General features: G+C 39.3%; 1 protein-coding gene across 10 annotated transcripts in view; it reads right to left on the reverse strand.

Annotated features, from left to right (window-relative positions):
• Positions 1-6,323: 6,323 nt before the first annotated feature.
• akna (AT-hook transcription factor) overlaps positions 6,324-15,270 on the reverse strand; it is a 68,402-nt gene continuing 59,455 nt past the window's right edge. For 5 of the 10 annotated variants that reach the window (XM_062031549.1, XM_062031545.1, XM_062031544.1 and 2 more), the window contains 2 exons: positions 13,873-13,972; positions 12,134-13,795 (listed from right to left, as the gene is read on the reverse strand). In XM_062031549.1, the coding sequence (XP_061887533.1) occupies positions 13,567-13,795; positions 13,873-13,972 (329 nt within the window). In that variant the 3' untranslated portion in view covers positions 12,134-13,566. Of the gene's footprint in view, positions 7,343-10,148; positions 12,104-12,133; positions 13,796-13,872; positions 13,973-15,270 lie in introns of those variants that run through there. The other 5 variants (XR_009823671.1, XR_009823670.1, XR_009823668.1 and 2 more) reach the window with 5 other exon arrangements.

A 15,270-nucleotide genomic window follows, 5' to 3' on the forward strand; every position in this document is an offset into this window, starting at 1 on the left:
TAGAGCTGTCCGATCTAGTCTAACATGGAATAAAGCTGTTCTGTCAAGTCTGTCCCATCTAATATAGACTCTAGCTGTCCGATCTAGTCTACTATGTTCTATCTATTCTCGACTGGAGCTCTCCTGTCGAGCATAGCCTAGACTAGAGCTGTCCTATCTAGTCTAATATAGATAGAGCTGCTCTGTCAAGTCTCTCCTATCTAATATAGACTCTAGCTGTCCGACCTAGTCTACTTTGTCCTTTCTATTCTAGACCAGAGCTGTGCTGTCTAGCATAGTCTAGACTAGTGATGTCCTATTGAGAAAAGACACACCAGACTAGATAGGACAGTTACAATCTCTAGACAGTTGCATTGTAGACTAGATCTGATGAAGTCGAGACTTTATCCCAGTCCATGTTCAAAGACCAGATAGGACAGCTGTAGTCCAGACCCGTAACTGCCCTATCTAGCCTGGTCTGCCCAATCAATCAATCAATCAATCAAAGTTTATTTACATAGCGCTCAATCACAAGTGTCTCAAAGGGCTGCACAAGCCACAACATTCTAGTGTAGTCCGTCCTTTCTAGTCCAGACTAGAAATGCTCTACCTTTGAGCGTGAGCTGATGGAGGTGAAACGTCTTCCAGACAACGTTGCGATGGACTCAGCGCCCCGAGGACAAGACTCCATGAATGAGAATATTCACACACAAGTTGATCAGCTCAATCTATGCAAATTCACTGCACTATTACTTTGGAACTCTCACTTCCTCTTTCTGAGCTGCTGCCCCCTAGTGCTCACAAACGGGACTTATGGATTTTTAAAGTCGATAAAAGGCTGGGGATCGAATGCAGTGGAACCCGCTCTAGTCGCGACCGTTTATGTCCACAAACTCATCACGTTCTTATTACTAACAAGTGCACACTTAAGACTTAGATGGTTAGCTTATATCGACAAAATAGGTCCGTTTATGTTGACGTGTTGCAATATTGACAACAACATAAACACTTGGAGTCGTTAACGGGGATGTGAATCTTGCAACTCTCGATTCAGTTTGATTCCGATTCTTTGGGTTGACAATTCAATTGTGAAACGATTCTGGATTAAACCCAAATTTCCATTCAAAAACCGATTAAATTAAATTATTTGGGGTACGAAATATACTGTAGTAGAAACCTTTTCAAAACGGGTTACAGGCTACAAAAGATCCTGAGATGGCCACAAAAAACGTATTTTTAAAAAATCGATTTTTAAAAATGTTGAATCAATTCCGAATAATAATGAATAGAATCGCAATTTTTATGTTAATCAATTTTTTTTTTACTGTCCCGTCATTTAGACTTCCTGTTTAGGACAATAGTCGGTCGGGGTGCTGGAAATAAATTGATTCAAAACAGAATCCCAATTCTTATTATTTACGGAAAATGAACCGATTAAAAATTTTCAAGAATCGACTTTTTATTAGATTTTTTTTCATACCATGAATTTGACCATGAATTGATTAACGTGGACTTAAACAAGCTGAAAAACGTATTCGGGTGTTACCATTTAGTGGTCAATTGTACGGAATATGTACTGTTCTGTGCAATCTACTAATACAAGTCTCAATCAATCCGTAGAGGAGCTTTTGTAAGTTTGTTTGAAAATATTTTATAATTTTTGCAGCAAATAATATATTACGGACATCGGTTTGTATTCCGAATCAAAATCATTACCCCAAAGAATTGGATTACAATTGAATTGTGAGCTGTTCACATCCCTCGTAGTAGGTAGCCTTCAAAATAAAAGCATGGGAGGACGAGCCTGGATTTTACTACAGCAACGCAATGCACGGGGCGGTATAGCTCAGTTGGTAAGAGTGGCCGTGCCAGCATACTTGAGGGTTCCAGGTTCGATCCCTGCTTCTGTCAACCTAGTCGCTGCCGTTGTGTCCTTGGGCAAGACACTTTACCCACCTGCTCCCAGTGCCACCCACACTGGTTTAAATGTAACTTAGATATTGGGTTTCACTATGTAAAGCGCTTTGAGTCACTAGAGAAAATTCAAATTCAAAAATATATAATTCACTCATTTATTTATTATTTCCCCACATCTTAGCTAATGGGAGAAAGATGTGTACATATATAAAAAAATATAATATAAAAAAAAATGATTAATTATCACCCATTCTCCATACGTCTATAAGATGACAAGTAAATATGCAAAGCTAAAAACGGGTTGCGCTGTAATTGATCATATTATTAGTGAAGGTTATCTCATAAACATTTACGGAGTTTACAATTATCATGACAACTTTCCGGCTTTTTCTCCGACAGCCAACTTGAAGAAGTATCCAAATCAAGTCGCTATCATCCCGTGCTTGTAGCCAGGGGGCCGGTTATATTTCAGTATTGTATCCCGTCTTCTCATGATTTTAGCAAGGTTGTTGCATCATGCACCGAGTAGTGTTGTGTACGCGCCTCATGTTGTCGTTTAGCGTCTCACTGTTGACTCGTGATATTTGGGACTGTGAAGTAGTGCTAACTTTTTCTTTATCCATCCCAGCCGATGCGAAGCCGCTGTGTTTGTGACGTGCGTAGCTTGTTTAGTAGTCAGTCGGAAACAACAACAAAAAAAAGAAATGTATTGTTTCTTTACCCTGATTTTTTCCTCTGGTGCGATGTAAAACCCCCTTCCAATGGTGAATGGCTTTGCAAGACTAAAAAAAAAAGACAATTTAAAAACCCACGTTTATTGCCTCCATCCCTTCCCTGCTCCCACAGCCCAGCAAGTTGAATATTGCACTATAATGCATTTTCTGTGCCGCAAACGCTTAATTGTGTATTTTTTTTTCTCCTGTTGTATAGGATTAACTTGTCAAAGCCATTGATTTCTTTTCCAAACGCTTTTTCTTGAAAACATTAGTCCGTCCCTGAACTTGTTGGGAACGTATGTTTGCGAGTGTCGAAGCACAAACAATACTTCCATGTGTACCTTACATGTACTAAGGCTGTCGAATAAATTGGCTTCCATTACATTTCAGGACTCCATTTTTTTCGGAGGGTGGGGGGGGGGGGGCAATCTGCCGTGTCGCCCTCCTGCCTGGGAGGGGGTGACAATACCAGAAATACACTTCACCAGCTCCAAAGCCCCGTCTTTTTCCCCGCATCTCCTCCGGTCTCTCCACGCGGACTCCGGCGTGGCGGAGAGCCAGCAGCTGGTCCACATTGGGTACAAACGTGGCCGTGGCCCAAAGGCCCCCCCCTGAGGTGGACCCAAGAGTTAACCAAAAAAATCACAGCATGTCAGGTTCAAACACTGACGACATTTATTAAACAGACAAGAAGAAAGGAATCATGCAGAGACAGAGTTCAATTTAGCTCATGAGGAGAACGCATGGAGCTGCACACTTAGTCACAGTCTTGCCCTGCGCTCTAAGGCCTTTTTGTAGCTGCGGACTGGTCAACGCTTGAAAATTTGTCCCACGTAACGGTGGGGTGGGGTGGGGGGATTTTTTATTTTTTGTCATAAAGAAATACAATCATGTGTGCTTACGGACTGTATCCCTGCAGACTGTATTGATCTATATTGATATATAATGTCGGAACCAGAAATATTAATAACAGAAAGAAACAACCCTTTTGTGTGAATGAGTGTTAAATGGGGGAGGGAGGTTTTTTGGATTGGTGCACTAATTGTAAGTGTATCTTGTGTTTTTTATTTTGGTTTAATATAAAAAATAAAAAAATTTATTAATTTTTTATTTTTATTTTTTAATATTTCTTGTGCGGCCCGGTACCAATCGATCCACGGACCGGTACCGCGTGGTTGGGGACCACTGCTCTAAGGTACAGCTCTCACGTCCCTCTATTTATTCAGAAGTTCCCCAGTCAACATCACTGAGGCCGCCTCTAAAAGGAGTGGTCACACATATCATGCAAAGCCGTTCCAGTACGCACAATACGTGACAGAATGTGCTGGTCCTTGTGATTTTGCCTTGTCTCTGCTTCGTCTGCGTGCTGTCGTCTTATCTTCGTTGAGGTCCTTAAAGTCTTTGACTGTTGGCGGGCTAAAACAAAGATAACATCTGCGGCTGAGGCCACCCCTCAGACAAGAAGTTTTGTCCTTGCACAGATAGAAAAAGTACAGCTTGAGCACAATAGCTAATAACTATAGCAACGGACTTTAAGCATACTAAAGTTGTGTGATAACTTACACATTCTAACACAGCATAAGTCCGAAAATTGGCCGGAGCAAAAGGCAAAAAACACAGGAAAATAAGAGGGAAACATCAAGAACACAAAGGAGCACAGAGCTCCTGCAACCAGCAGCCACTACAGCGGCGCCATCATTAGTGCAATTTATCATTTTTGTTATCGCTGTCTTAAAGAAACGTTAAAGGATATCACCAAAAATGCAACGTAGATAATAATAATAACAATAATGATAATATATTCTAGGTTTGAGTCGTGGAGTTTGCATGTTATACATAATCCTGCGTGGGATTAATGTGTGCAAAGCAGTAATCAGAGCAAAGGGTGGCTATTTTGAAGAAACCAGAATTCTAAAAACATGTTTTCAGTTATTTCACCTTTTTTTGTTAAGTACATAACTCCACATGTGTTCATTCATAGTTGTGATGCCTTCAGTGACAATCTACAATGTAAATAGTCATGAAAATAAAGAAAACACATTAAAAGAGAAGGTGTGTCCAAACTTTTGGCCTGTACTGTAAATATATATATATATATATATATATATATATATATATATATATATATATATATATATATATATATATATATATAATATATATATATATATATATATATATATATATATATATATATATATATATATATATATATATAAAGAAGAAAATACTATATATATTTATACTAATATATTTATTACTATTTTCTTATTTTTTGCCTAACAAGAATTTTTTCAGTACCAGTTCACGTTGTTAGTACTAATTTAACTAATTATCTCTTGAGAAGCAGCGTCCTCCGCAGTGAAAATGTTGACGTCATTTGTGAGGACGATTGTGGTTGTCAGGATATCACAGAGACTTCCAGTAATGTACGTTTGTCTTTGTTGAATGTAGTTGTTAGTCCACACCACGGGTGTCCACGCTTTGTCCACAGAAGGTCTCACATTAAAAAAATCCAATGATGCAAAATAAAAGTTTTTCAAAACCAATGCAATAAACATACAGCGTCAACATTTTCTCGATACATTACACCCGCTCTTTTATTCATCTTTTTAAAAATTATTATTTTAATGTGCCACAGGCCGTTATAAAGTTACCTGCGGGTTGCAATTGAGCGCCAGTGCCACATTTTTGGACACGACTGGTTCAAATAAATGTCATCAATATTACAAATGTAAAAAAAAGGGTGTTTTTTTAAATTGTCTTGAGATATTGTTATATAATCATAGTATATACAACTAAATATAACCTCAAAATCTTCCGCTGACGTAAATCTATAGGTTTAGGTTATGAAAGAACACATTCAGAGTAAGTTACCATGGTAACCAAATCTGAGTTTGACTCACAGTCCGTCTTTTGTCACAGAAAACCCTGCATGTACATTCTCAAGAGTTTTCACTTAGCCTGTCTCTTGGAATAACTCCCTGATATATATGAAGTGAATTAACTCATATTATGTTCTACATATGGTGAATGTTTGTATTCAACTTGAAGAAAGCGAACCACCAGGTTGAAGTAAATAATGGTTGAGCCCATAATGAATTAAGTAGCCTTCGTTGGACATTCGCATGTGGACTCACGAGAAGAGGCAATAAATTCAGACTTTGGAATGTGAAAGTGATAGCTCTAACCTGGAGGAGAGACTCCTTGTCTATCTTCACGCCAACATTTGAGTTCCTCCGGGGTTCTGGGGGCTGAGTAGCGCTTTATAGCGGCAGCCGGCCTCCAGGGTCCCAACTTCCCCCTCCTCTGTTGCGATTACATGTACCATGTTTATGTGTGCTATGCTATGTGAGGTTTTTCCCTCGGACTCAGTCTGGACCCCTCCTGAGGGTCCAGCCTTAGACTGATATTTTTTTTACTCTTCCCCCCTTTCCCAATGTCACCTTTTTCCCACCTTTTTAAGGAGCGCTGTAAGTGGCTGATCCGTTGGCGGTCCCGTCTTGTCCCCTTGTAACGTATGTCTGCTCTTAGTGGGATTGTGCCGAAAATGTAATTTCAGTTCTTATGTGTCTTGTACATGTTAAGAATGGACAATAATAAAGCTGCTGTCTACAACATACAGAGGTTGTTTTCCGGTCACTTACACCTGAACATCTCCTTACGTGGTCAGGTTGTACTCTCTTGAATTAACACACATCCAGACAAGAGAACGAAGGAATATAAAATTTATGGTTTGGCTCCTCCAGGTTAGGAGTGCCTCATTTTGTTAACCTGACCTCCTCCAGGAACTGCAGTCCTGTATAATGACACTCGCTTGTGATAAAAGCAACTTTTGGTTCAGATGTCTTTTTGATCCAGACGCACTGCCGTGTCGCCCTTCTGTCCGGACAAGGATGATAAGACCAGACATACACATAATTTACAATAATAGTGATGATACAAACATAATACATAACAAACAAGTACAAAGTTTACCTTTATATGACCTTTACAGTTAGTAGATGTTAGAGGACAAACGGAAGACACATTTTAGATCATGTACAGCAAAGGTTAGACTTTACTGTCCATGTTTGGAATAGACTTTAAAATGTGTTTCGTTTACAGAAAGACATGTTAAATGACTTTTCTTGATATTTTTTAGACAATATTTTCAGCATAATGACATCACTGCTAAAACAATCCAATGTATGCACCTGTAGAAAACTATAGTAACTACTATCAGAACTCATTCACAAAGAATTCATATTTTATAGAAAAAAAAGGCAGCCCAATGTTTTATTTGATTACTGGAAATCATACTTCTTGGCAGGTTTGAATTCACGATTTTTAAAAAAAGTACACAACTGAGATATTCAACACGGCTTGAGTTTATACAAAATGACAAAAACTGTGAATAGGCACTAAAACACCCTACAATGTCTAATTATAATCACCTAAATCAGGCATTTGAATGCAGCTGAGATAGGCTCCACAATGGATGGACGTATAAATCCGGCATTGGCAACCTGCAGATCTTTTCGCACTTTGATTTTTAAACAGTGGATAAAATGGGCAATTTTTAAAAGGCCTTTATATTTTCTGATTCTCTGTGAGGCCATGATTGATTTCTGAATACTAATTGGATGATTTGGAGGGAGATGTTGTCAGCGCTGCCTGCAGGAGCAAAGGTCACCGCCTCTGTCCATGGTGCTGAGGACAGAGCACCATCAGACGGGGGCGTGGGAGTGCTGATGGCGAGACACAGCTGGCAGGTGATTCGATTTCACAGGTAGTACGTGTTAATCTAATCATCTGTTGTCTTTAACAGTAAGCGGCCGGGAGCAGGCAGAGAGAGAAGATACGGACGCGACTGAAAGGTTGCGTTCTGCTGGAGAAAACTTTTGTTAAAAACCTATGTTTATTAAAACCTTGTTAAAACCTGCACGCTTGGCTGACAGTGGAGTTGCTAGGAGGCAACTTCCACAGATGAGTTCAAAGAAGGCAAGAAAAAAGGAGTGAAAGGGTGTGTACATTTGTACGTCAACCGTCTGATCAAAACGTATGTTTGTTTCTTGTGTTGGCCAAACAAAAACAACATATCGACTTCTTATATTGAGCAAATGACACAGTTGCCTTCTTCCCGCATAGAGCTCAGCCCTACTTCCTGTTCCTGTCTAAGGCTAGCCCAGCAGGCACAAGACATTAAAACAACGTTGAGAACTTGTTGAATTAGGTCCTGATGTTGAGCAGCTCAAACATAACGTTAAAACAACATGCTGTTTGACGACATTTAATTAATGTTGGGTTCTGACATTGATTTGACCGTTGAATTTTGGTAATTTTCCAATCAATATTTTACAATATTGAATCAACATACTTTTTTACGTTTATTCAATATCACACACTAAAAAATGTTGGGTTGAAAAATAACCCAATTTTAACCCAACTGCTGGTTCAGAAAAGGACGAACCCCTTATTTGAGTTATTTTAACCCAACATTTTGGGTTAGTTTTTTCAACCCAACTTTTGCGTTGAATTCTTTAACTAAAAAGTGGAGTTATGATAAGTTAATGTTGGGTCATTCCCAACCAAACTATTGGGTTGAATTATTTACCCAAAAGTTGAGTTGTTGGCTGATTGAAAATAATGTTAATGAGATTAATCTATAATCAATCAATCAATCATCAATCAATCAATGTTTATTTATATAGCCCTAAATCACAAGTGTCTCAAAGGGCTGTACAAGCCACAACGACATCCTCGGTGTCGAGTGGGTCTGACATAATATTGTGAAAGTCCAACACATCAGCGAAAGTCCAGTCCATGGTGGGGCCAGCGGGAACCATCCCGAGCGGAGACGGGTCAGCAGCGTAGAGATGTCCCCATCCGATGAACAGGCTAGCGGTCCACCCCGGAGCAGAGTAGAAAAGAAAAGAAAAGAAACGGCAGATCAACTGGTCTAAAAAGGGAGTCTATTTAAAGGCTAGAGTATACAAATGGGTTTTAAGATGAGACTTAAATGCTTCTACTGAGGTAGCATCTCTAACTTTTACCGGGAGGGCATTCCATAGTATTGGAGCCCGAATAGAAAACGCTCTATAGCCCGCAGACTTTTTTTGGGCTCTGGGAATCACTAATAAGCCGGAGTTCTTTGAACGCAGATTTCTTGTCGGGACATATGGTACAATACAATCGGCAAGATAGGCAGGAGCTTGACCGTGTAGTATTTTATACGTAAGTAGTAAAACCTTAAAGTCGCATCTTAGGTGCACAGGAAGCCAGTGCAAGTGAGCCAGTATAGGCGTAATATGATCAAACTTTCTTGTTTTTGTCAAAAGTCTAGCAGCCGCATTTTGTACCATCTGTAATCTTTTAATGCTAGACATAGGGAGGCCCGAAAATAAAACGTTACAGTAATCGAGACGAGATGTAACGAACGCATGAATAATGATCTCAGCATCGCTTGTGGACAAAATGGAACGAATTTTAGCGATATTACGGAGATGAAAGAAGGCCGTTTTAGTAACACTCTTAATGTGTGACTCAAACGAGAGAGTTGGGTCGAAGATAATACCCAGATTCTTTACAGAGTCTCCTTGTTTAATTGTTTGGTTGTCAAATGTTAAGGTGGTATTATTAAATAGATGTCGGTGTTGAGCAGGACCGATAATCAGCATTTCCGTTTTCTTAGCGTTGAGTTGCAAAAAGTTAGCGGACATCCATTGTTTAATTTCATTAAGACACGCCTCCAGCTGACTACAATCCGACGTGTTGGTCAGCTTTAGGGGCATGTAGAGTTGGGTGTCATCAGCATAACAGTGAAAGCTAACACCGTACTTGCGTATGATGTCACCTAGCGGCAGCATGTAAATACTAAAGAGTGCAGGGCCAAGAACCGAACCCTGGGGAACTCCGCACGTTACCTTAACATAGTCCGAGGTCACATTGTTATGGGAGACACACTGCATCCTGTCAGTAAGATAAGAGTTAAACCAAGACAAGGCTAAGTCTGACATACCAATACGTGTTTTGATACGCTCTAATAAAATATTATGATCAACAGTATCGAAAGCGGCGCTAAGATCAAGAAGCAGCAACATAGATGACGCCTCAGAATCCATCGTTAGCAATAGATCATTAGTCATTTTTGCGAGGGCTGTCTCCGTAGAGTGATTTGCCCTGAAACCGGATTGAAAAGGTTCACAGAGATTGTTAGACGCTAAGTGTTCATTTAGCTGCTGTGCGACAATTTTTTCGAGAATTTTCGAGATAAACGGTAGGTGGGACACCGGCCGGTAGTTCACCATGAGGTCAGGATCGAGGTTAGGTCTTTTGAGTAGAGGATGAATAACCGCTTTTTTGAATGCTAGAGGAACAGTACCAGAGGAAAGTGATAAGTTTATAATATTTAACACTGATGGACCTAATAAAACAAAAAGCTCCTTGATAAGTTTCCCAGGAATTGGGTCAAGTAGACATGTTGTTTGTTTTGTCCCATTTACACATTTAAACAATTCCTCCAATGTTATTTCATCAAAGAGAGAGAAACTATTTTGGAGGGCAGTGTCCGTTGTATATACCGTCGTATTTGTGTTAATAGAACCCAGTTGTAGCTGAGATGCATTGTCTTTAATCTCTTTTCTAATGACTTCAATTTTCTTTTTAAAGAAATTCATAAAGTCATCTGCTGAGTGGGTGGAGCTACTGGGAGGAGTCCCTTGTTGGGTTAGCGATGCTACTGTACTAAACAAAAATTTAGGATCATTTTTGTTGAGGTGGATGAGATTTGAGTAATATTTAGCTTTAGCTGAGGTAAGCATGCGTTTATAAGTTATTAAACTATCACTCCATGCTTGATGGAAAACCTCAAGTTTAGTCGCACGCCATTTGCGTTCCAGCTTTCTACATGATAATTTCTGGGCTTTAGTTTCTTCTGTAAACCATGGGGTACGCCTTTTAGGGGCCCTTTTTAGCTTTAGCGGTGCTACACTATCAATGGTGTCGCGCAGGGCGTCGTTAAAGCTGTTAGTGAGGTTATCAATAGAGCCCACATAATTTGGGAAAGGTGCCATTACTGAAGGCAGTAGGTCAGTAAGAGTCGTCGTTGTGGCAGTATTAATGTTGCGGCTGCTATAGTAGTTATTATTATTATTATTAGTTTGTTGACAATGAGTCAGAACTTCGAATTTTATAAGGTAATGATCGGACATTACTTTAGTGTACGGGAGTATCGTAACTTTAGAGGTGGTGACACCCCTGACAAGCACTAGATCTATCGTATTACCGTTGCGATGCGTGGGTTCATTTATTATTTGTGTAAGACCACAGCTATCAATTATAGTCTGGAGCGCCACGCATGGAGGGTCCGATGGGGTATTCATATGGATGTTAAAGTCTCCCATTATGATTATATTGTCGGCGTGCGTCACTAGATCAGCAACGAACTCTGAAAATTCATTGATAAAGTCCGAATAGGGCCCTGGGGGGCGGTAGATGACAGCCAGGTGCAGAGGCAGCGGTGTGACAAACCTCACAGTAAGCACCTCAAACGAGTTATATTTATTATTTAGGTCCGAGGTAAGGCTAAAGTTTTTGTTGTATATTAGTGCAACACCCCCACCCCTTTTAATGGGGCGGGCAATATGCGTTCCCGCATAGCCAGGAGGAGACGCCTCACCCAGCGCAAAAAAATCGTCTGGTTTGAGCCAGGTCTCGGCTAGACCAACGACATCAAGATTGTTGTCTCTGATGACTTCATTAACTAATAACGTTTTGGAAGACAATGACCTTATGTTTAAAAAGCCCATATTATAGGTAGTGGGCTGTTTTGAGGAGTTTTTGTTGAAAGTATCCGTAGTAGCAATATTAATAATGTTACGTTTATTATGCATAGTGCACTTTAAATAATTTCGACCATATCTAGGAATTGATATGACAGGAATTTTTAGATTGTTTGCCACCTCAGTAAAATGCATGTCCACCTCTGACGCAGAAAAAACATTATGTGAGTTGTATATTATTCTAGAAGAATTGCTATGTGTGCAGGGATTATCCAGCCTGGCGCTGGCTAGTTCTATCTTAACAGACTCCTTATTAGCGCTTCTTTGTGGATTAGCATTTAGCTTTTTCGTTAGCCCCGCTAACAACAACGCATTTAGCTTTGTTGTTAGCCCCGCCCGACACCCCCGCTTCTGCTTCCGAGCGCATCGCTTACGTCTCTTTCGCTGACGGTCTCCGCTGGTAGTCGACGCCGCTGCTTCAAAGGCCACTGCTGGATGTAGCTCGCGAAGAATTCCCAAGCTAGCGAGTAGGTCCACCGTACACGCATCTTTCAGCCCAAAATGGCCCGATCTCTCCACATCCAGAATCGTAAGTCGGTCGTAAGTGATCACGGAGTGAACACGCTGTGAGCCAGCCATGAAATTGACTGAATTGAGGGGTATTTTTGCCAAATCGGTCTACACTTCCAGGAGCGCTCGCACGAAGCCGCTGCTCTGAAGCGCAGCCATCTTGGAAAAAAGTACATAATAAAATTCCCTTCAAGAAAAAAGTTACTTTTTAATTAAAAAAAAAGCCTTTTATTCAAATATGCATTACTCGTTGAAAAACAATCCAAAAATTGTTCATAATTTTGAAAACCCAGAAATTTGAGTTAAAATAACACCCTTATAACCCAAAAAATGGATTGCCCTTCTTAAAAATAACTCCAAAATGTAACCCAACACTAGCAACTCATAAATTAGGTTATCAAAAATAACCCAGCATTGTTTTGACCATCGACATTTGGTCATTTCCCAACCAAAAACGTTGTCTCAATTTACAAATACAACTATTTTACAACTTTGTTTCAAAGTCAGTTTTAAAGGATGTGTATGTATAATCAACCTTGTATCAATGTCTTGTGTCTGCTGAAAAGCCTTCTGGGTATTGTAGGTTTATAAACATTTATTTGGAAGTTGTTCATACATGTATGTATGTATTTATCAACGATAAAACAGTTAAGAATATATGCAAAAAGGCAGCATTTACATGACAGAGATGTTAAAGTGTGATGATAAGCTCTCATTTCACCAAAAAAAAAAAGAGCTTAGATTACTTTCATCAGTTCACAAATACTCTTAAATGTGTTAAAACATAAATGTTTAAGTATGTTTTCAAGTGTAAAACATACACTGAGAATGTCTGCAACATGAATGATAATGAAGCCTTTGGTGGTGTTTCTCTCTGTAATCATAATTATTAATCATTATTGTTATTAGTTATAATTAATTTAAGCAGAATAATAATTTGACAAAGAGTATGTGCTTTTACTGCCATCTAGTGTTTACTTTTAATTCTGTGTGGTATATAACGAGTAGAACTTCAATACGGTATTGTTTTTCAATTTTTGTTAGTTTTTTTTTTAGGTTAAGGTTACAAGGAACAATTAAAACAATGATAAGAAATTCATAAAATTACAACAGTTAGATGTTATAGAAAAAATAGGCCTTTAAAAATTTTTAAAAAATCGCAACTTTTTCAAAAAGCTGCTGCAATTTTAGCCATTTTTTACTGGAGGGACTGATAAAATAACAACTGTTGTACTTAGAAAAAGTGCACTTACATCTTGTCAAAGCATCTTCCTGCTGGAAAATGTTGAATGGACTTGTGAGACACCGCCCTCTGCTGGATTCATAGATGCAGCACTCTTTACCCTGAGTGCCATCAAACCACTTTGTATTCAAGATATCATAAAAAAAAAATATTTACAATTCAGAGCAGTGAAAAGAAAATGGTGAATATACGAGGAAGTAAATGTTAAACCTTGAGCAGGCGATGAGTTGCTGTTTTCACCTAATTGTCAAAAATGTGAGATAGGCTCCAGCGACCCCAAAAGGGACAAGCGGTAGAAAATGGATGGATGGATGGACTCACACAGCTTCGTGTCCTTGCCAGCTGCACGTTTACAGGCACTGATTATGCAGAGGTGGAGTTAGTAGTGTGTTTTGAACTGTTGCTCCAGATGGCGCATTCCTTCCTCCAGTTCTCGCAGCATGTGTTTGGACTTGTCCTGCATGATGCAGGCCTCCTGGAGAGTTTCGTCCACGGAGCGCCGCGGCACCACCCGCTGTGGGGGTCGCGACGACCTTTGTTTGTCCTCCTTCGAGGGCGAGCTGGAATTGTTGCCGTACATGTGGACGGCTTGAGGGTGGAGGTAGAGACTGAGGAGCACGAGACATGGACTTTTAGCGTGACAGGAAGACGGAGGTCACATGATTAGTGTGTCGATGTTCCTTACAGCAGCGACGTGGGACACACAGCAGCAGCTGCCGCCGCTCTGCCGGGACACTCGGGTTTGTGGCTGGAGGTCGAGGCAACGTTTGAGTCCTTGCAACAGTCTGAAGAAGTGAAGTACAATCATCATAATTATTACTACATACTGTGTATACATTATTGTATGTATATTAGTAGTACACTGCAAAAAGTCAGGTTTCAAAAACAAGAAAAAAAAATACAAAAATTAGGGGTATTTTATTTGAACTAAGCTAAATTATCTGCCAATAGAACAAGAAAAACAAGTAAAGCCTCAATGAACCCCAAAATACCTTAAAATAAGTACCGTATTTTTCGGACTATAAGTCGCAGTTTTTTTCATAGTTTGGCCGGGGGTGCGACTTATACTCAGGAGCGATTTATGTGGGAAATTATTAACACATTACTGTAAAATATCAAATAATATTATTTAGCTCATTCACGTAAGAGACTAGACGTATAAGATTTCATGGGATTTAGCGATTAGGAGTGACAGATTGTTTGGTAAACGTATAGCATGTTCTATATGTTATAGTTATTTGAATGACTCTTACCATAATATGTTACGTTAACATACCAGGCACGTTCTAAGTTCGTCATTTATGCCTCAACAAAAATGCGACTTATACTCCAGTGCGACTTATATATGTTTTTTTCCTTCTTTATTGTGCATTTTCGGCCGGTGCGACTTATAATCCGGAGCGATTTATACTCCAAAATACGGTATATTCTCACTAATAACAACTGTACTACTACATGAGTACGTATTTTCTATTGTTTCATTGAAAATAAAACAGCAAAGTCCATTTGGCTGTCATCTGTTTTAATATGAGACACAATTGTGTCAAAGTCATGATTTTGTTTTTCATGCTTGAAATAAGAAATTATTACTTTAAAAAAGTAGTTTTATACTTGTGAGTGTTGATGACACAGCTTTGCAACAGTTGATATTCTAGTTTCAAGCATGTTTTACTCAATATAGGTCATAAAATCTCAGCAACAAGCTGTAATATCTTACTGAGATCATTTAGGACCAAAACACTTAAAACAAGTAAAACACTAACATAAAATCTGCTTAGTGAGAAGAATTATATTATCAGACAGAAAATAAGCAAATATCACCCTTATTTGAGATATTTAATCTTACTTAGATTTCAGTTTTTGCAGTGTAGCTCATGCTGGTTGATATACAAACATCCTGTGTTGTGTAGTGCAAAGTGTGCAGTCCAACCTGCATGCTAACACACCTCAAAAACTGGTGAGACGGTACAAAGATCATGCTAATGCTAGCACAGTAGCAAGATGGCTTTTTCGACTAATTTTGCAAGTGTATAACAGAATCAGAATCATAAATAGAGATTTCCCCTTACACATACACAAGTAC

The sequence above is a fragment of the Entelurus aequoreus genome, linkage group LG21 (assembly GCF_033978785.1).
Source record: "Entelurus aequoreus isolate RoL-2023_Sb linkage group LG21, RoL_Eaeq_v1.1, whole genome shotgun sequence".
Lineage (NCBI taxonomy): Eukaryota > Metazoa > Chordata > Actinopteri > Syngnathiformes > Syngnathidae > Entelurus > Entelurus aequoreus.